This window comes from Scleropages formosus, chromosome 18 (genome assembly GCF_900964775.1).
Source record: "Scleropages formosus chromosome 18, fSclFor1.1, whole genome shotgun sequence".
In the NCBI taxonomy this organism is placed as follows: domain Eukaryota; kingdom Metazoa; phylum Chordata; class Actinopteri; order Osteoglossiformes; family Osteoglossidae; genus Scleropages; species Scleropages formosus.
This window is the reverse complement of record NC_041823.1, coordinates 18,219,438-18,239,120: the sequence shown is the minus strand read 5'-3', so window position 1 is coordinate 18,239,120 and position 19,683 is coordinate 18,219,438. Positions and strand designations below refer to the sequence as shown.

Sequence of the window (19,683 nt, the reverse complement as noted above, 5' to 3'; positions counted from 1 at the left end):
CTCTCTATCGCCACACTGACAGAACTCACAATTTATTTCATTTTAGGTCAAAGTTCAAGAGAAAAATAAAAGTCAAGCTCTTTCAAAAACAGACTGCTGTCATGCCTGTAAACAGACAGGCCCCCGTAGATGTGCGCCAGCACGAATGAAACCGGCATACGAAAACACCTTTTACACCCACAACGCATCTTTCAACACGCGAAAAACACAAAAAGGTCACACGGGCAAGCACATCTACTTGGATAAGCACAAGTACAACTTCCAGCTAAATTTTGCAGGGAAGTGTCAGTAACACATAGGGGAATCAAACTGAATTTATTACAAATGTGAGCATACAGTATCACATTGAGAAATCATTACAGTTGAGCTCTTTGAGGTTCCCGGGAATGAGATATACATACGGTACAGGCTTCCCAGCATCCCTGAGTTCTACGTTCCAACCAAAGCAAAAACAGGGTTCTGTTCCTGCGTTAGTGTGTTTACAGTACATAAAAAGTTCCCATTATTCCCAGGCGGTGGGTGACTAACATCGCTGACAGCAGCATTTGCCTGGTACATATAATAGTGTGTACAAATGTGGAGAGAGCAGAAATACCATAGGTTGAACTGAGTACAGTAAAAATGAAAAAACGTATTACATGGGTACTATGTGGAAGAAGAGCAGCACCGCTGTCCCTGTTTGTCCAGCGAGTCATCTAGACAGAAACGATCAAGAGGCAAGACGACCCGGTCGATGCCTGAGGGCATCGCATGTCTTGCTGCTGCGTTAAAGTGGGGAGAGATGAATGGTGGCCAGATTAAAGTGACACGGCAAAAGGAGCATTCGTAGCGACAGGATGACACGGCGGCGCAGTTTACGTAACACGACATCATGACCGCAACACAGTCGGAATCAGCGTCAAAGCTGGACGCTGACCGTGAACGAAAGAGGCCAAATAGACGTTCGAGCGGTTCCAAACAAAACTGCACCGCTCCCGTTTCGGCGCTCGCGTGGCTGAAGTCTGCTGCTTTGTGGTGCAGGGTTACTCTTGTGCTGCAAGGGGGTGCGGAAAGTGGCGCTTCGGCCACGACGGAAGATTCTTCGGGCGCTAGCCGTGGGGTCTTCCCGGAGTCAGATCTCGCGATCCGAACCAAGCGTCACCGGGCCCGTTTTCACCGTGCGTTCCCATCATGCATCAGTACGATTACAGTCAGCTTCACATGAGCCTGCACTGCTCCCCGCCGGGTGCGGACGGGGTGGGCGTCGCCGTTGCGGTCTGCGCGTTGCCTGACATCATGCCCAGATTGAGACTGAGGCCTTGGAAGGCGCTGAACAGGTTGTTGCCCTCATCCTTGGCCTGCGCTTTGGGCCGCACCATTGCAGCCAGCTCGCGGGGGAGGGCCGCTTTTCCCCCGGCCGTTTTCAGATGGCTGGCATCCTTCGTGTTCTGACGTGGGGAAAGACAGTAAGTACGCACATGGATAAAACGGAAAGATTTCCGAGCGGCGGCTATTAACGTCTATTAACTCCTCTGTGTTTCTTGAGGGCTGCAGGCTGTGCCGAGATTTACTCTTTATCAACTCTTAATGGCTACATGGAAAGAGTTAATTAGACAATATGTCAACTGCCCCGGTAATTTAAGTGTCGGGCAGACAATAATTAAAATTTATTCACTGAAAACTGCAGGGCTCCATACCTCAAGGCCTGGAGATGTCCACTCGCTTTCTAGAGACTTACAATCTAAGGGCTCAAACTCTTTCCACTGCTTGACAGACAAACGCTGTAATTAAGGCAGTAGTGAGCGTTTCCACAGTTTGAACATACACGGAACACGCTAGAAAAGGAGGTGCTTCTCTAACCGTAGCGCTAGTTCCGTTGTCTTTTTTTAACGTCTGCCTACTAGGAAGCAGAGGCACTAAGACATGACAGACGACGAACCTTTGGCAGGCAGTACTTGGAGCGGTAGTGGGCCCTCATTGCCGCACGCTCTGCGTTCTTCTGAGCATTTCTTGCCTCCCGCAGCTTCCTGCGTCAAACACACCAGAAGTGCGTGTTACGTTCACAGAACACGCGGGGAAGCCGGTCATATCTCAGAAGAAGAAGGCAATGAGTCAAGGACGGTTGTCTATGGGGAGAGATCAGACTAACAATCTGCAGCGAAAGAAAAGCTCGTCCACTTGCCTTTCCTTCTCCAGGTCAGCCTGGTATGCGCGCATCTGGTTGGCATCCAAGCCAGCCTGTTTTGTCCTGGAGGGGGCACTTTTTCCTTTGCTCCCCTTTTTCATCTTGCCCCCTCTTTTTGTCCAGCCCTCGCTTTCTTTTCCCCCTGAAATGCAGCCCGTGAACTGCTTGATGGGTGCAGTCAGGGTCTTCTTGACCACGGAGTCCATACCTGAGCCGAGGTAGCAGATGAGGGCCGTGTGTCCTACTGCCCGGTTTGTTTAAACAAATGCCGGGTTGCTATCTACCATACGTGCAAGTTTACCAAAGTTGTTCCGTGTGCCTCGGTGACGAAGCCCTTCAGGGAGCGCGTCTCAGGGAGCGTTCAGCCCTGCAGTGCCCAAGGCGCACGGCGTTAGTGAAGACCGTCTCGGGGCTCATACGTGTTTGCGCAAAGAAGTCACGCTCTACACTCAACACACACAGACAGAACGTGGAACCAGACAAACGGACAGAAGGCGGGAAAAGAGATCGAGCACGAGAAAGAATGGTTTACCTGTGCAGGTGTCGGAGCCAAAATTGTTGGAGGTTCACTTAAGAGTGCTATTGGTGATAAAGGAGGATACACGGACGTTCATCGGCTACTTGGATAAGGAAAAAGATTCGCATCGTAGCTCCTCGGGTATAATATTCCCCTGCCCCGTTTACCACCTGAGCGCTCCTGGTTGCTCTGGAGCAAATGCTGGCTTTTCTCGCAAGGGTTGTAGTCTAGCTTCAACCGCTTCATCTCCTGGCCCCCTCCCAACACAACCCCAGATTATCTAGTTAAAGGCATTAGTCTCAGCAATCCTGTTAGCTGCAGCATGGAACACACCCAGACTCACGTGAGTGAAGAAAGGAGCACACGCGGTGACAATTTTGCTCCGGATATGCCCAGAATGCTGTTACGCAGGTGACATCTGGGGAGCCAAATTCTGCGCACCACAACTAACGAATCGCTATGCTAGATCAAAGTGTGATGACAGCGGAGATGTGGACCACAGGCACGACAGATTAGAGCAGATGACAGGTGTTTTATTTCAGAGGCAGATGGACCGTGAAATGTGGGGGACAGATGGGAAGGGAGGTCCAATTTGTAGGCCGAAATAAGATAAGCTTTTATCAATGGAGACATGAGAGGATAGAGGTGCTTCTCCCTGAACTTCATCACAGTTGATAAGTTGCCCTTTCATTGAGCCTAGAAAAAAAGAAACTCATCCTCAGAAAACTTGTATAATTATATGGCGTTCATCGATGGTTTATGTTAGAATGAGAAATTGATGTGATTGGGCAAAGTGGTGTTTATTTTACCTTGAGTGTAGGACAGTGGCTGAGGTATCCCACAGAGGGTCAGCCCTGTGTTCAAATACCCTTGATTTGTGTGTGTGCGTGCAAATGTTAGAAAATCCAACAATTGTTTTAGTGTAAATTGCCTTTTGTTCATCTCCAAAGGAGTGAAAATTGTTTTAATGTCTAAAGAGCCAGATAAATATACAACTAAAAATTAGCAAATGAAAAATGCACCATATTGGATGCAGCTCCTGAGGTACCCAGGGGTTCACGTACCCCCAGCTGAGAGCCACTGGTGTAGGATATAAATTATCTGAAGACTCGGAATAAAAACGGTTTAATCTCGAAATCACGTAGACGCTTAAAAATCTGCTAAAAACAAGAGGTCTTGCAGCAAAGGTATCTGGAAATTTACCATTAAATAGCTGTAAATCTAATCACCATTAAAACTACTTAAAAAGTGACCCTTTTAACGAACAAATCATTGTTCTCCACAAACTAAAATTGTACATTTTAAGTCTTAAATTGCATTAAATTCTAAGGGTATGTGAAATGCTGTAAGTTTACATCATTTAAGAGTTGGAAATTACTTTAAAATGACCTTTCCAACAGTTCCTTGAGGGTCTCCTTAATTATATGAATTGGGCAGCCGTTCTATTATATTAAATACATGTTAAATATAACTACAATATTAGTCTTTCTGAGCTTCACTGCTGGAATGCATTTCATTTTTGCTCACATTTTGGGCAGGAAGGATGACACAAATGCAATTTATTTTCCTTCCACAGTGAGCAATGGTGCCCTGGGGGAACCTCTTTGTCTTGTCCATCCATTTATTATCCATCTCTTAGTTACTAACTCATAAAAACAATTAATTCACTTAACCCCACAACCAGCTGTTCGTACCTAACAATTAAAAAGGTGTGATATTACATTTTTGAATAAAACATTAACAAGCACTGCTTTTAAACAGCGATGCTAGTTGGAAATAATTAGTTGGCACTAATTTGAATATTGTGATCAACGACCTTATAAGAAAGTGGTGCGACACATATGTCACTGACTGACAAATGTTGGAATTGAAAAAATCTCTACTTGTCAAATGAAGAGTAACACCATTTAACAGTATTGACTGTCATTCAATGGTCAAATCCCATCTTTCTGCATGTAATTATTTACGTTTATTTATCAGACACTTTTCTCCAAAGTAACTTCCAAGGAACTCTGTGTAGCGTTATGAGCCCACACACCTTATTCACCGTGGTGACTTACACTGCTAGATACACTACTTACACTGGGTCACTCATCCATACATCAGTGGAACACACACACTGTGGGGGAACGTGAACAGCATGTCTTTGGACTTCGGGAGGAAACCAAAGTAACAGTAGATATAAAATAAGCATGCTTATGAAAACATCTGTTCTACTAATACAAATATCAGAAAATAAAAAAAATCACCAGTATACACTACACAATTTCCTGAATAATGGTGGTACAGGAGCGAACATAAGTGAAACAAGAAAGTCGGATGCTGAAGTGGTACCTGATCAAGTGGTACCATGAGTCACCAAAGGAAGGTTGGTATGTGCACTGTGCCCATAACCGTGCACCAAAATTTTTCTCTACGTATTTTTGTACGACAAGAGAAGCAATTCCTGTTTAGTTTCGTTTTTTTTCCCGCACCTGTATTTGATGGTTTAGATTTGCAGCGATGTACATATTTTTGTGGCACAGTGGTCCAGCAGGTCTCACCAGTGCCTCACCTCTCAAATTCTAAAGACCTGTTTCAGGTAAGCCACCGTGTGTGTGTGTGTGTGTATATAAGATCGCCCTGTGATGGATCGGCATCCTGTTGAGGGTGTATCTCCTTACGCTTCCCACTGCTGGCTGCAGGCCATTTCAACCTTCTACCAAATAAGCACTTTCTGTATCGATGTATTTTCAGTGCAGATAATCAATATACATTTGTTTACAAATGTATACTAATTATCAGTCTTAAAGGAAGGTAGGTTTAGGCTAAGCGTAAAACAAATATGGAATCTCCTTCCCAGAACATGTCCAGCACAAGGGAACAGCTGGCTGAATCTGTGAGGGCTCCTGCAGCCAGTATGGGCAGATGACACCACACCCTTCCTCCACTGTGTGCTTGCATTTGTGAACCGCAGCAGATGGAGGATCGCAGGTGAGAGGAATACAGCCATGAGCACAGGTGTCAGCACACAGGTGTCCTCCATCTGCACCAACTGCACACCTATCCAGTACTGTGCCACCTGTGAATGTTCACTCAACTGTTGTCTTAAATTTTCTCATTAGACATTAACAGATTTTTTTTACTTAAGCTTTTATGAAACCAATCTGTAGGGCTCTTCCAGTAAAATTTTAGCAATCGCTCCATTCCAACCCCCCGCAGCCCTGTGAAATCACACAAACCGCCCTTCTCCCACACATTTGACACTGGCCTCGTGAATTTCCAGCACTCTCAAGGTCTGTTAGTCCTGAATTCTCCCCCGCCTCTTCTGGCCTTCAGCTTTGACGGGTGAGGACACCATCAGTAACTTCTGCAGAGAGCCCTTAGAGGCACGGCAGAATGGCTCGGCCAGCCTCGCATTAAAGCTAACATCCTCACGCTTAAACGATGTATGCAGCTCAGTCTTGGTTCCACAAGAGTAAATCAACACAAACGTCGACTTGTTTAGTGTATATTGGCACTTAATATTTTCCTATTTTTAAACGTCTTCCATGAGATTTGCTAGTAGAAACCTTGCTGATCAAAGGATGTGTGGCACTGCCATAGTTGCTGCCTGAGAGCCTTAAGTCAGAGTGCACATGTTGATCTCGTAGAGGCAGCAGGCTACTACTGGCCTCCCTTCTGTACGCAGAGGTACGAGCCAGAGAAGATTAAAGGATTCTGGTTGGATCAGTGCCGGCACACGTGAAGGACGTCTGGCATGAACAGCCACAAGGTCACTAGTTTCTTAGAAAACCAAATGGCAATGAGTCCTGCTCAAGCGTTTCAGTCATTCAAATTTGCCTAGAGCAAGTACAAAACCCTGAACACTTGAATTTGTTTTCCCACAAAGGCAGCAGGATCAGTAGAAGTGAGCAGTAAACATGTTAAGGCAGAGTGAAACTGCCCTGACAGCGGCAAAGCACAAAGCAGCTACCCTGGATTAGCCATTAGGCAAGACATCTTCCAGCACACATGGGAGTCAGGTGACAGACAAGGTCTCACTCAAACCACACGGAGGACACTCGCAGGCAGAGCCCAGTATCCCGCCTTCAGTGCCAACGACATTCATCCACATTAACACACCATTAAAACTGCCTTAAAGATGGGCTCTCCATTAGGTAGTGCCAACTCTGAAACACACACCAGGAGTGTTAGGGTCTCAGACAGACACAACCATGTGTTACCAGCTGCTCTTCTTCCTCTTTGGGTCTACGAGTTCAAAGAAAAAAAATCACAAACCTTTAAATACACTCATTCACTGCAGCAGTATCATTCTGTGTATCACTAAGTCACATGTCAGTTTTGCCACAAACAGAAGCCAATAAGGGCCATTATAGGAGTTGACTTTTATTACAGAATTGTATGTATATACACTTTATACACAATCCATTCATACAAAAAAAAAAAAAGAAGCTTAGTACCAGCTTCTCAAAATAAATACTGTAAACGTGTGGATGTCCTGCCTGTAGCACTGAGTATGTATCAAAAGTAGGTACAACCATGTGTGCTTTGTTTAAACGTCACACAGATAGAATTCTTTGTAACAGGTAAACTGTGTGTTGTGTGTGTGTGCCTCAGTCAAAACTTGTTACTGTATTAACAGGAAGCAAAGATAAATGGTGACAGAAGCTGACGCTGTGAAAATCACATCCCCCATGAGAGCCAATCAAGTGGCAGTGTGGAGTGTCGATCACTTTGATGGATGGTGTCACCTTACTCCGAACAATTAGATCCAGATGGCAGGTGTGCTGTGTACTAGCTGGCTGGTGATATCACAGATCCCGCTGACTGCACTAGCACATCAGCCTATTGCCTTGTCGGCTGCCGGGGTGCATGGTTGGAAGAGCCACGAACACTCGGCAAGTACACAAAGGTCCCCTGATCGTCTTCTTCCATCTGCACAGCTTTTTTCTAACAACAAGCTGTTCCCTTCTTCCCGTTAAGACTTTAAAAGAAGACTGACTGGGGTGTCAGATCTTCCTTGTCAAATCACCAGTATCAATAGTCTATGGGTGGCACCATCTCGGATTGGCTGACAGTGACCTGCGTGTCATTCCAAAGTCTACACCACAAGGTAGCAGGTCAGTTTTTGCCTCAGGTTTACACACTGCCCATCCCTCTTTCGGTCAGTACACATGAGTGGACAGGCAGGACAGAAACAAGAGGGAAGGAAAGGCGAGTGAGGTGAAAAGTAGGAGGATGGAGTGGAGAAGTAGGGCTTCTGTTTTTCTGATCCTTTGCCAGTCACCTCGTATTATTGCCCACATACAGTCCATTTTGTACATCAGCTGTGCCCCTTTCATGTCCAGACCCCTGCAGCCCCACCCCTTGGTCACCGACTGATATCACGGTTGCCCTCCCAAGTCTTGTTGCCTGACTGGTCTGCCCCGAGCCCCCCTTCTCGAAGAGGGAAGAAGAAGGGGTGGCGAAGGCAGCCAGCAAGTGTCAAGCGCTTGGAAGGCTCATACTCCAGCATGCCCTCAATCAGGTCAAACAGTTGGTGGTGCTCTTCAGCCTCCGACAGCACGTACCTCTGTAGGAGAGACACACATGGTGCAAGTCAGTACCTCAGGGGGTTTCTAAAACCTTTTTAAAACAGAAATTGAAGGAATCCTATGTGCCCCAATCTCTGTTCATTCCTCACCCGCAGCGGTTTGCAGTTCTCCCTCACATATCTTCCAGCGGAGGAGTTCTCGTCCCAGTCTAACCGGCCATGGTAGAAGTACTTCTGTTTCCTGAGGAAATCACAACAGTTTCAGTCAACACATACATAAAAAATAAGTGCAACCCTTTCAGGGAGAGAGGATGTCTTACAGCTGTGACAGTTATATGTGTCAGCTCAGTATCTGAAAGCGAAGCTGATGGGGAGGGGGGGACTACGCAAAGCAAGTCTAAATAGTTCTCGTATCACTCAGAGCATCGAGTCTGTATACAGAAAAACTGCATTTTATATGTTCCATCTCAAATGTACAAGACCATGCAAAGAACAGTGGGAGGGACGGGAACACTGATAATAAAGCATGCCACCATCAAAGGAGTGCAACAGTTAAGGGTAAAAGCTGGGGATGTGGGAAACTATGAGGCAGGGGAGAGTTCTCCAGGTCCAGCACTGATTGCAAGGAATCTCTGACCTGGTCCGGCGGATCATCCTGGATGGTATTGGTCCCTGTATCCGCTCCATCATGGCCAGGTGCTCCCTGTTGTCATGAGTCTGTTAAGGGAAACCATATGACGTGAGAGCTGATGCAGTACAGCTACGCCCACGGGAGAACATTTTCCCATAAGACGCTCCACGATCAAGGTCTGCACAAGGACAGGAGACGAGCGCACAGAATTGTGTGTTCTTGGGAGCACAGTGAAAACAACGTGACCTGAATGCAGCTGCTATTGTGGGGCAACCCAAGGCTACATGCTGCAGCCACACCTGGAAACCAGTTTTCTCCACCCTAACAACTCTTTTCCAGCACGACTCCCTCTCCAAAACAAATACAGACCGTGGAGACAAAATGGTTCCACGGTAAAATTCAAACGCGGCTCTCGAGGACTACAGTGATATCACAGCTGATGAAAGGCTACATGAGACTGAGAGAAAACCTTGTATCTGTCCTGACCTTTATAGTACCCCATGATACCCTGGCACTCCCATGGCGTTAAGATTTGAGAAAGCGTGTTGCTATTCCGGTCCCAAGCTCTCTGTCAGTGCTACCCTGCTGTCAGCTCAGGGTTTTGCTCTCTAGGGGCAGTGGAAGCCCCCAGCTGTCTCTCCCTGACGCTGCAGCCTTGACTGGGTTCAGTTACCGACTGCTCATCCTTCCACAAACACACACTCATCAACCCACCCACAAAACAAACTTCAGAGCTGCAGCATTTAAAACTGTTACAAAACCAATGCACGTAACATTGCAAGGTCACAGAACCTACCTGAAACAAAGTGAATCCCTGGTAGTACTCAAACAGAATACAACCAATGCTCCAGACATCACACGGCTGGCTCCAGCCCAGCTCTGGAAAAGGCAGGACATGAACATTGTTAGATTTTATTTAATTTTATATAGCGGGGGAGAACCCCAGCTTTCAATCTTGAATTTAAATTACTTCTGTTACAAAAGGTCCAGGCAGGCAGTTGTTCTCACCTAGTATGACCTCTGGGGCACGATAATGACGAGTAGACACAATGGTGCTGTGGTGCTCGTGATCAAAAGTGGCGCTACCGAAGTCCACCACGCGTACAGATGTGTTCTTCACTATCCGCTCATCACGCTTCTGAAAACACAAGACAAAGGCATACAGGAATCGTTACAATGAACCGGCGAGGAAACACCACGGCAGCAACATAACTCTTTGAACTTACTCATTTTGTGCAGTACAGTAAAGAATTTAACTGCTTAAAAAAAAAACTGAAGCTCTGAACTCTATCAATATGTCAACAGATATCTGTATTAAAACGGCTTGCCCACAAATTCTGAAGACGTACTGCTACAGACTGAAACAGGCTTCAGCTCAAGGAATGCCTTCCCAAGCTGTGACATGTAAGTGGAGGCTAGACCAGCCACTACTGCACTGCAATTTTTTTCTGCATCCTCCTCTTTTAACTCTGTGCTCACATCTTACCTTTTCAGCATTGTAAGTAATTGTGTAGTCTGAATTTACAAACAGGATGTTCTCTGGCTTCAGGTCAGTGTGTGTCAGCTTGTTATCATGGAGAACTGAAAGGACAATGAGAACATGATTACATTCTGATTCTGAAATAACAGTCCTGCCCTCTAGTGGTCAAACTCACTGTGTAAAACTTAACTGAATTTACATTTAAGAAGCGCAAAAGAACCCCAAGGAGGACCCCAAGCATGAGTGCTTTCTACAAGATGTGCTTGTAGAAAAGTGTGGCAAGTGGATAAATTACAGAACTAGATGTAAAAATGTATGAGCCTTTACACTCACACCGAACAAATGAGTATGAGAACCTGTTATAAAAACCTATATAGTTACATGATGGGGGTGCGGTGGCACAGTGGGTTGGACCGGGTCCTGCTCTCCAGTGGGTCTGGGGTTCGAGTCTCGCTTGGGATGCCTTGCGACGCACTGGCGTCCCGTCCTGGGTGTGTCCCCTCCCCCTACAGCCTTATGCCCTGTGTTGCCGGGTTAGGCTCCGGCTTCCCGCGACCCCGTATGGAACAAGCGGTTCAGACGGTGTGTGTGTGAGAGTTACATGATGTGAAAGAGTAAGAATGAGTCTATACTTTCACACCATGTGAATGAATAGAAACAAGTCTTACATTTACATTTATTCATTTAGCAGATGCTTTTCTCCAAAGCGATATACATCTCAGAGAACAATTTGTGGATTACATTAGGAGAAAGAGAGAGTTGCAGGCGTGATTCTTAAGTTAGTTTCTTTCCACTATATGCACCAATGTTCATCACACGAGTGGCCGCATAAAACTCAATAGATGATTCCAGATCACCTTCCGTTTATGTACATTACAGATGCAGCGGTTGTGTAAAGCCTTATCCGGGCATGATCATAAAGTTATGGTGCATGAACATTTACACCTTACATAAGCTTAAGAGATCATGGGCGAAGTGAGTCTGGAAGAGGTCTTACACTAACTGTATGAAGGAGTATGACAGTCTACACACATGTCGAGTACTGACAGAACACCAAACAAACAGGCCTGTGCGCACTCACACTTGACAGCATGGCAGATCTGGTAGCCCATGTGGCGGACCTGGCCAATGGAGTAGGGCACGTAGTTGTTGTCCTTGAGGAAGTCGAAGGTGCTGAGTGCCAGCAGTTCAAATGAGATGCACATGTGGCCATGATAGTCAAACCAGTCGTACATCTGCACACACAGACTGGGAAAGGATAAACCACAGTGAGCCACAGAGAGTTGCAAAACAGAGACGAAAGACAGACAGAACCGGAAAGAGGAAGGCAAAAGCAACATGACAGAAGGGAGAAACACAGAAAACAGAGCGATGTGACAAAGAGACGAGCAAATAGATGTTACACGTCCAGTAGCTGCACAACATTTGTTCTGTATATTGAATTACAGATCAAACAACAACAAAATAAGCTATATTAACATGCTTCTGTCAAAATTGTTTAGAAGTAACTATGACCCAGTACTCCATTTTACTGTAGGATACAAAGCATACACAGCCTCAGCCATCTTTTATTAAAGCGCAATCCAAAAAAATTCATATTTCTCTCCTGAAAAGGACTGAATTTAATGAACAAAAGATAAACTGGTTTATTAATACACTGAGAGGTCTACTGCATCACCTATTAGTGTGGGGGGGGAAAACAGCTAATTTAAAAAGTTCAAAGGACCTTGAGGAAATAAATTAAGTATAAACTTTCCCAAACTGAAGAATACAGAAACATTCTGTAACAAACCGATACAACTATTTTTATCCATATGAAACTACAGATTTGCAACGTACAATATTCATACTGATAAATATTAGTGGAAGTCAAATGAACTCGGCTTTCCACATCTGACGAGAATTCAGATTTTAGAACTCCGACGTGTGGCAGAGCAGTGTCTCACAAAATCTGGATCCTTGCACATTGCAGGGATGTACCACTTTCCCATGGAGCTACAACACTTACTGCTTGTTCTCTGGGTCCTTCTCGTTGATGCGTTCCAGCACATTGATCTCCAGCCGCGCTGCCTCTTTGTACTTCTCCACATTTTTGATGATTTTTAAGGCGACACGAGCTCCACCCCTGTTATAAAGGCACAGAAACACATACTTACAGCAAAACTGAAAAACAAATCTGACTGAATGACACCAGCATGCCAGCCACAGTCCTTCCAAAGGCGATTTGTCTTGTTTTATTTAATAAAGTTGAGGCCACTTTGGTTAAAAGCAAACATTCATACATGCATCTCTATGAGGACATACTGGCAACTTCTTCAACCACTTTTGTATCTATCCAGAAGTTGGTAATTATAGAACGGCACCTACCTATGATGGTCCACACACTGTACTACCCTCCCAAAGGTGCCCTCCCCCAATGTGTTGACAATCTCATCTGTGGGACAGAGACAGACAACAGAGACAAAGAGACAGAACAAATGCAAACAGTTAGAGGTGTAGAAAGGCAGAGGAACTCAGTGAGGACCACTTTCCCCATTCATAGGTGGGCCAACTACCTTTCCAAGAGCTTACAGGAGTAAAATACAACTGAAAAGCATTCCTTGGAAACGAAAGATTAACTGTTAGCGGTGTCATGTTACATAGTCCAACTATGACAGGATCTCAAACTAAACAAGAGTTACATGCACTGTCTTTCCTGAAGCTGCTGTGGTGTTTCAGTCCTGTTTTGGGGATGTCATCTTATCAAAATGACTAGCTAATTTTTCCACCTTCCACCAAACAAATACAGCTGAATCTCCTGAAAAACACAATAGAGCCTCTCCTGGAGAGTGGAACTGGGGCATACAGGGAAGAAGGAGTATGCGGGGTAAGGAAAAAGGGAAGGGTTCAGTTATAAAGCTCATCTCCCCTCCAAAGTCGTATATTTCAGGTGCAGGGGGTGACTGAGGACAGACAAAACACTACATGACCAAAGCCAGCGTTCACTTTTATCTACATTTTTCTCTAAGCAAACATACCTTCAGGGAGAAAATAGGACAGGATACCAGTAAAAATTAATTCACTGTAGCTTCTGGCCTACAACTGAATTAATCCAAAACCACATAAATTTAACACCGCAAATAAAAGAAAAAAAAAAAATTTGCTGCATTTTTAAAATTAACGTGGGTCTTATTTCAAGATGCTTTTAAAGACCACATAGGAATGTGTAGGGATTAAAGTGATAGAGGGAGGGAAAACCAGATGACCTTGAACTTTTCATTTTTATCTTTTGTTCTCAGTTGTTTTCATTCTGTATATAGAAAGCATACAAAAATCATAAAAAAAATCTGTACCATTGAAAATTAGCTAAAAATGTCTTCGCTTGAATATACACATATCTATAAAGAAAGGTCAATAGATGCATGTGTACTTCAATCCATCAGCTTTTCAAGAGGGGCAGATAGAGCGGACAGCATTCTAACATGATCCTTAGGCAATCGTCTTTCTTTGACTGCTCTATGGATATACTGAGATGGAGAAGGGTTACGAGAAGTAGTGGCAGTGAGTACATCTCTCTTGCAGGACGTCCCCACTCCGATAGATCAGGTGCCCTTCCTCGTCGTCCCTCACACTCAACGCCCGCGTCCGGCTGTTGCTCCTCTGTGGGCCGCCAGGGTTCGGGGACGACACAACCGGGGGGGGGAGGGGGGCCAGCCATTGCCACGGCGATGTGAAGGTGGCGTAACGGTCGCAGGTGGAGGTACAGGAAGAGGAGGAGGTGTTGTTGTTGTTGTTGTTGTAGGTAGAATGGGCGGCCATAAGGTGATTCGTATGACACCACGTGAGGAATATATAACGATAGGGATATAGTGCAAGGGAACAAGTCAAATATCACATTGTTTCTTACTCCTATCTGTCTCCTGTTTTTCTCCCTTTTTAATGTCCAATGACATTATCTAGAAACACATGTACTAAAATAACCAGAGCAATAAATGTAACATGTTTGCCCACTATTTGAAAAGTACTAAGTTGATCCAATCTGCAAACACATTCAAAAATAAAAATTACTTGAGGCAAAAAAATCAAATTCAAATGAAAGCAGAGACTCTTGAGGAGTATAAATAGTAGCAGCGGCACCCCGACCCACAATGTACCCCCCCCCCCCACCAACCTACACCCACACCCACACCCGCTTTGTGCCCCCACACAGATACAATAAGGTCACAGGTGTCAGAAAATGACACGCAACCAAGATGTGTCAAGAAGCAGGTCAGAGGATATTCAGAGTTAACTGTAGAGACTAGGTCACATAAAGGCCCAAAACACTCACAGCAACACAACGCAACTTTCGCAAGCCATTGCACATTTGCTCACCTCTGCCTCACTGGATTGACAGTACTATAAAATTATCTGCACAAGGTTGCCTTCTCCTCTCGTGTTTCTTCAGAGGTCTGCAACTAAAATTCCTCACCCCTACTTCAATGCAGAAGCAAGTATTGCGAAAAGACTGTGTGGTGCTCACCAAGAAGCTCTCAAACTGTTTACATCCACACAGTAGTGTTATTAATATCTGTGTCAAAGACCTGCAATGCTAAGAAGTTACTGGAGAGAGACCAGGTCATGTTTATGAAAAATGACTGACACAACCATACTGAAATAGAGTCCATGAATGCACAATATAGGCACTTCTAGGTTGGACCCAATACGGCAGTAGAAAACGCTCAAAAAAAAAAAAAAAAAAAAAAAAAAAAAAAAAAAAAAAAAAAAAAAAAAACCACACACACACACACACACGAGTCAAAGAAAGGCAGCAAGTACTCACAGACGGGCACAGGCAGAAACAGCTGATGCACGAGGCACACACAGAATACAATTCTATTTTGCCCATTGCAACTGGAAGAAGGATTAAAAGAGAGAGAGAAAGGGGTGACATGAAAGAAAGAAGCAGGAAAGAGGGGAAAAGTACAAAAAGAACAAGATGTTGGACTTTTTCTAAAGGAAAAAAGCAGGGATGAGGGAAAAAGGTAGAAAGCAAATAGACAGCAGGTAAACATTTATGAAAAGAGTGGAAAAAGCAACAAGGAGGAGAAATGAGAGCAGCAGCAGGGAAGGAGAGAAGAGGGAGCAATATGAGGGGTAAAGCAAGGAGGGTGAGAGCTGAGACTGATACTAATAATAAACCCCTGGTCATGACTCTCCTGGGAAAATCCTGAGCTGCGAATCAAAATTTTGAGAACGGACAAAACAGGATCCAATTTCTCTTCTTGCACTCCTTAAAAACCCCTTATGCCCTGCACCAAAATTTCCCCTCCGTATTAACAATCTCATACCTGCCTATGATGTTACCCAAAACACGGCCTTTTCTTTATTATACGTAACGCTTTTTACATTCTTCCAAAAATCTATACACAAATTGGTTATATAAATGCCTTAAAAACACATTAACATGTTGACATGAAAATTATAACCTGCACCTTGAAAATGTCAAAATGTCATTTTTGAAAATGGGTGAATTTGAATGAAAAACTGATACATTTATGAACTGCGTGCATCACTAATTACACAGTACTGTCAATACCAGTAAGACTTTGTGGCATCTTGGATTATATATTCTGAGCTGGCATAAAGAGCTCAAAGTTCACTAGATGAATGGATTCATAGCAAAACAATGAAGCCCTTAAAAATGAAGAAGGACTAGAGGTCGAAGTTCAGTGACAAAAAAAAAAAAAAAAAAAACATGAAACTATCCACTACATCCACATCCATCCAGGCATATTCTTGGCTCTTTATTTTAATTGGATTAACTAAACAAACACTACAATGCCTGTGTTTTGTGCAAAATTAGAAATACTCCTGGATTGTCAAGGGAGAAAATGTCATTTCCTCCATAGCCAATTTTTAAAAAAAAAAAAAAAAAAAAACGTATCAATAAAAAGGGCACGTTACATATGTATGCACATATATTTAAAACATTATGTAAAAGTTTTTCCTACTTACCAAGTCCAAGAGCTGTGGAAAAGAGTGTTACAGAAGGAGATTTAAGGAAAGGGAAGGGATAGGAAGGAAGAGACAGGAGATATAGAACAAGTAAAGTGGGAGTGGGGTAGAACGACATATCTGGGTCAGAACTCACCGATGAGGATCCGCTATAGGACCTGGTTCTACGCCTCCTTCGTTTGTGCTTACGCCTGCTGCCCTTCCGCCCATACGACTCCTCCCGCTCCCTGTTGCGCTCCCTTTCTCTGTCTCGTCTGAAGTCGTAGGGGCGGGGGGTGAAGTCGGCGTGAGTGTAGTAGCCTTCAGCAGCTGCCCGCTCCCTCTCCCGTTCCCTCTCTCTGTCGCGCTCCCTCTCACGGCTGTAGTCCAGTCGCCGGTAGCCCTCGCAATAGCGTCGGTCATATGGCCTCCGGTCTGAAGAACGATTGTCATAGCTTGGGGCAAATGAGAATACCGGGTGAAGATTTTCAGTCAGGCTCCATCCAATGCAAGGAACTTCTGATAAGTCATATTTACATGTACATGTATTCACTGAGCAGACATTTCTCTCCAAAGAAAAAGATGTTTACACCTTGTGTTTTTTGACTGGTGAAATCATAATTATGCTTATTGGATCAATGTACAGAGAGCCAGATATTATGCTTTTTTCTTTTTTCAAACTTAGGCAAACTTGCAAGAGAAACGGTCAGCAACCTCTGCCACATGGCCTCAAAATCTTCATGGTAAAACCTCTTTACCAAAAATGGCCTCCTACGATTAATTCTGTTTGGATAAGTGCATTTTTTTTTTAATCACTGTTGACCGTTTTAGAAGTCTATACTTCAGTTTCTTTATACAACAGCTGAAGTGTATGAAGCAGTGGGTGAAAGACACACGCAGAGCAAATGTACAAACCTCCTGGAGCGCAAGTAGCTGTCCTCGCGCCTGTGTACCCCGCCTCTACGCTCCCGTTCTCTGTCGCTGCTGGAGGAGATAGAGGGGGTTCGTCGGCGCCGATGCTTACGACCTCGGTACCGATCCTGGTGGCTGCCTCTACTGGCCCGCTCCGAGGATGGGTACCGCCTAGTATGAGGCATCTGAGGTGGAAGACCAGGGCAACAAAGTAAACTTATGTGCAATTTTTTTCAAGGTTAGATACAGATGGTGAAAACATGATCAAATTATACAAGAAAAACTGCAGGAAAACATGTACATAACAGATGGGAGATACAGAAATAAATACACGCTACTCAGAAAGTTATATGCAAGAGCAGAGGCAAATGAGGAACAGAACTACACCATGGAGAGTAATATACTTTAAGTGAGGACCATCTGTCAAAAGCACATGTGGAAAAATTAAAAACTGCATTTAATTAAATAAGTGATATTACAGACAGACAGGTCACACGACCATCAATTTATGCAAGCGCAGATGCATGTCGAGATTCCTGAGAAAGCGTGAGACGGTGGGGGGAGCCGTAGGTAGGTGACCACGAACACCCCCCACATACACACCGAGGACCACGGTTAAGGATTAGAAATGAGCACAAGCTGGCAACGTGGAGATGGGCTGCGCTCAAGCGTCTCCGTGTCGCAGACGTGCCCACGGCACGGCCGTTGACGCTGCTGTTCTGCGGAACAATAACTGCGTGGCGTATTAAATACGAGGCACTGGAGGAGGAGAGCGGGCCCTACGCTCCTGTGCTCCCGTTTCCACTCACCCACACCATCAACTTGATCAAGCGGCGAACGAGGGCACGCGAACGAGCTCTTCGTCACGGCTGCCAAAGAACGGAAGCTCGCTGGCACCAAATCAAATACGTATTTCATCTTTCGCACAAAGACTTATCAAATGGTTTAGGCCCTATACACACAGAATCCCAGTCCCTAGGGCCCCTCGGGCACATAGTTTCACCCAACAGTGTGAGCAAGTTCCATCATCAGAGCTCATCATGGAATGGAAAGCATACCGGAAGAGAACACGGACATTTAATCAAGTCTAACTGAATATTCACAGTGTGACAACGATGGTGCCGAGATGCAGGAAGAAGAGTAGAACACACCACGGTAGTCCGTGTCGTTCTGTATCACTGACCGCGCCGCTGGGCCGGACAGCTGCGTCTGGCTCTGCTACACTCACTAACAACAAGAACAACTTCTTGAACAACAATAACAACACTTGTAATAAGCGAGAGAGGTGGCAGACTCTCTTCCTCCGGCCTGTTGCAGAGGGACTACCGACTCGAGACTCGAGTCTACGAGACGTGCTCCTCATCCTCCCCCCAGTTGTGGCCGTCGGTCGGCAGGCCAGGGCTGTGCAGCCGTGTGTCGCTCCATCATCATCATGATCATGTGGACGCCGACAGAGGCGATCGACACAAGTATTCGCGACACTTGAATACTTCTGGCACCCAGGCAGCTGTACACTGGCCTAGTACTGGGCCTGGCTGGGGGCTCCGCCGCCGCCGCAGGCGCACACATTCCCCGGCTGCTCCTCAGGCGCTCGCTGCCACCGCGCTGCTACGGGGGGTGTGTGTAACTGTAACAGGGACAATTCAGCCAGGCAAGCGGACACTTTGACTTCGGAGGGTCTGTGCGCGCTGCGACTCAAGGGACTCGACACCTCGACGGTAAACAATGACAAGAGGAAAATCGCGAAGCTAAGGAGCCGAGGAGGATTAGACTAGTCGACTTCGTTCCGCCGCCGCCGGTCGCGAACGGCCGGGCGACTTACTCTGACTAACTCACTCAGTGACTCTGCCTGCCGCCTAAGTCTAAGAGATTATCGACGCCGACGGCCGGGTGAAGCTAACCTTCATTACCTTCATAATTAGCCGCCTTTTGAGAGCTACGTCGACACAGCCGAGCGCCACCTGCATGCCTGCACGGCTTGTTTGAGAGGCCCTCTCCGCGTATTTCCAGTCCGCCATTTTACAGCGCAGCGAGCCGAGCGGCGCTGCGCAGTAACAGTGCATCGGCCGCCATCTTACTATCCGTCGCGCGCCGAGAGCGCCGCCGCAGCGGTGAGGGGCCGCGCTGCGTGCTCGCTGAGAGAGGACATGGGAGCACTCCGCTCGGGCTCGCCGTTTCCCCCGCCGGTCCACCGTCCACATTATCAGGCTCGCTCTCTCTATAAGAACGCAAAGCATGAGAATTGACTTCAATTTACCGTTTTAGCAGCGAGGCCGGTCCGTTTATCCCAAAGGAAATCCGTGCTGACGTCTCTCTCTCGGTCCCCGCGTTAGAATACGTTCCCCCCAGAAAGCTTCACCACCTCGCTCGCGCGTTCACACGTTCACGTTGTGCTCTCGCTGACGTGCGCGCTCCCGAGCTAAAACGACCTCGCTCATATTACGAGCCGGTGTTAGAGTACGCTGGGTACGGCGGGCGGGGTGTTACGTTGAAAACGGAGTGTACCGTC

The 19,683-nt window shown here is 45.8% G+C and overlaps 2 protein-coding genes across 3 annotated transcripts; both read right to left on the bottom strand.

Annotated features, from left to right (window-relative positions):
- Positions 1–1,177: 1,177 nt before the first annotated feature.
- Positions 1,178–2,541, bottom strand: LOC108925542 (complexin-3). The gene is made up of 3 exons (XM_018737562.1): positions 2,158–2,541; positions 1,919–2,002; positions 1,178–1,427 (listed from the first exon to the last, which is right to left on the bottom strand). Exons 1-3 carry the CDS (start codon positions 2,368–2,370, stop codon positions 1,197–1,199), a joined length of 528 nt encoding a protein of 175 aa, XP_018593078.1. The 5' UTR covers positions 2,371–2,541; the 3' UTR covers positions 1,178–1,196.
- Positions 2,542–7,028: 4,487 nt separating this feature from the next.
- Positions 7,029–19,577, bottom strand: clk2b (CDC-like kinase 2b). Of its 2 annotated transcripts, XM_018737787.1 has the most exons (14): positions 19,432–19,577; positions 17,178–17,359; positions 16,420–16,717; positions 16,284–16,295; positions 13,856–13,946; positions 12,675–12,741; positions 12,316–12,432; positions 11,389–11,555; positions 10,314–10,408; positions 9,836–9,965; positions 9,624–9,706; positions 8,834–8,913; positions 8,347–8,437; positions 7,029–8,235 (listed from the first exon to the last, which is right to left on the bottom strand). In XM_018737787.1, exons 2-14 carry the CDS (start codon positions 17,357–17,359, stop codon positions 8,035–8,037), a joined length of 1,614 nt encoding a protein of 537 aa, XP_018593303.1. In that variant the 5' UTR covers positions 19,432–19,577; the 3' UTR covers positions 7,029–8,034. The 2 variants fall into 2 exon arrangements, with proteins under 2 accessions (XP_018593303.1, XP_018593312.1); XM_018737796.1 differs by lacking the exon at positions 16,284–16,295.
- Positions 19,578–19,683: the final 106 nt, after the last annotated feature.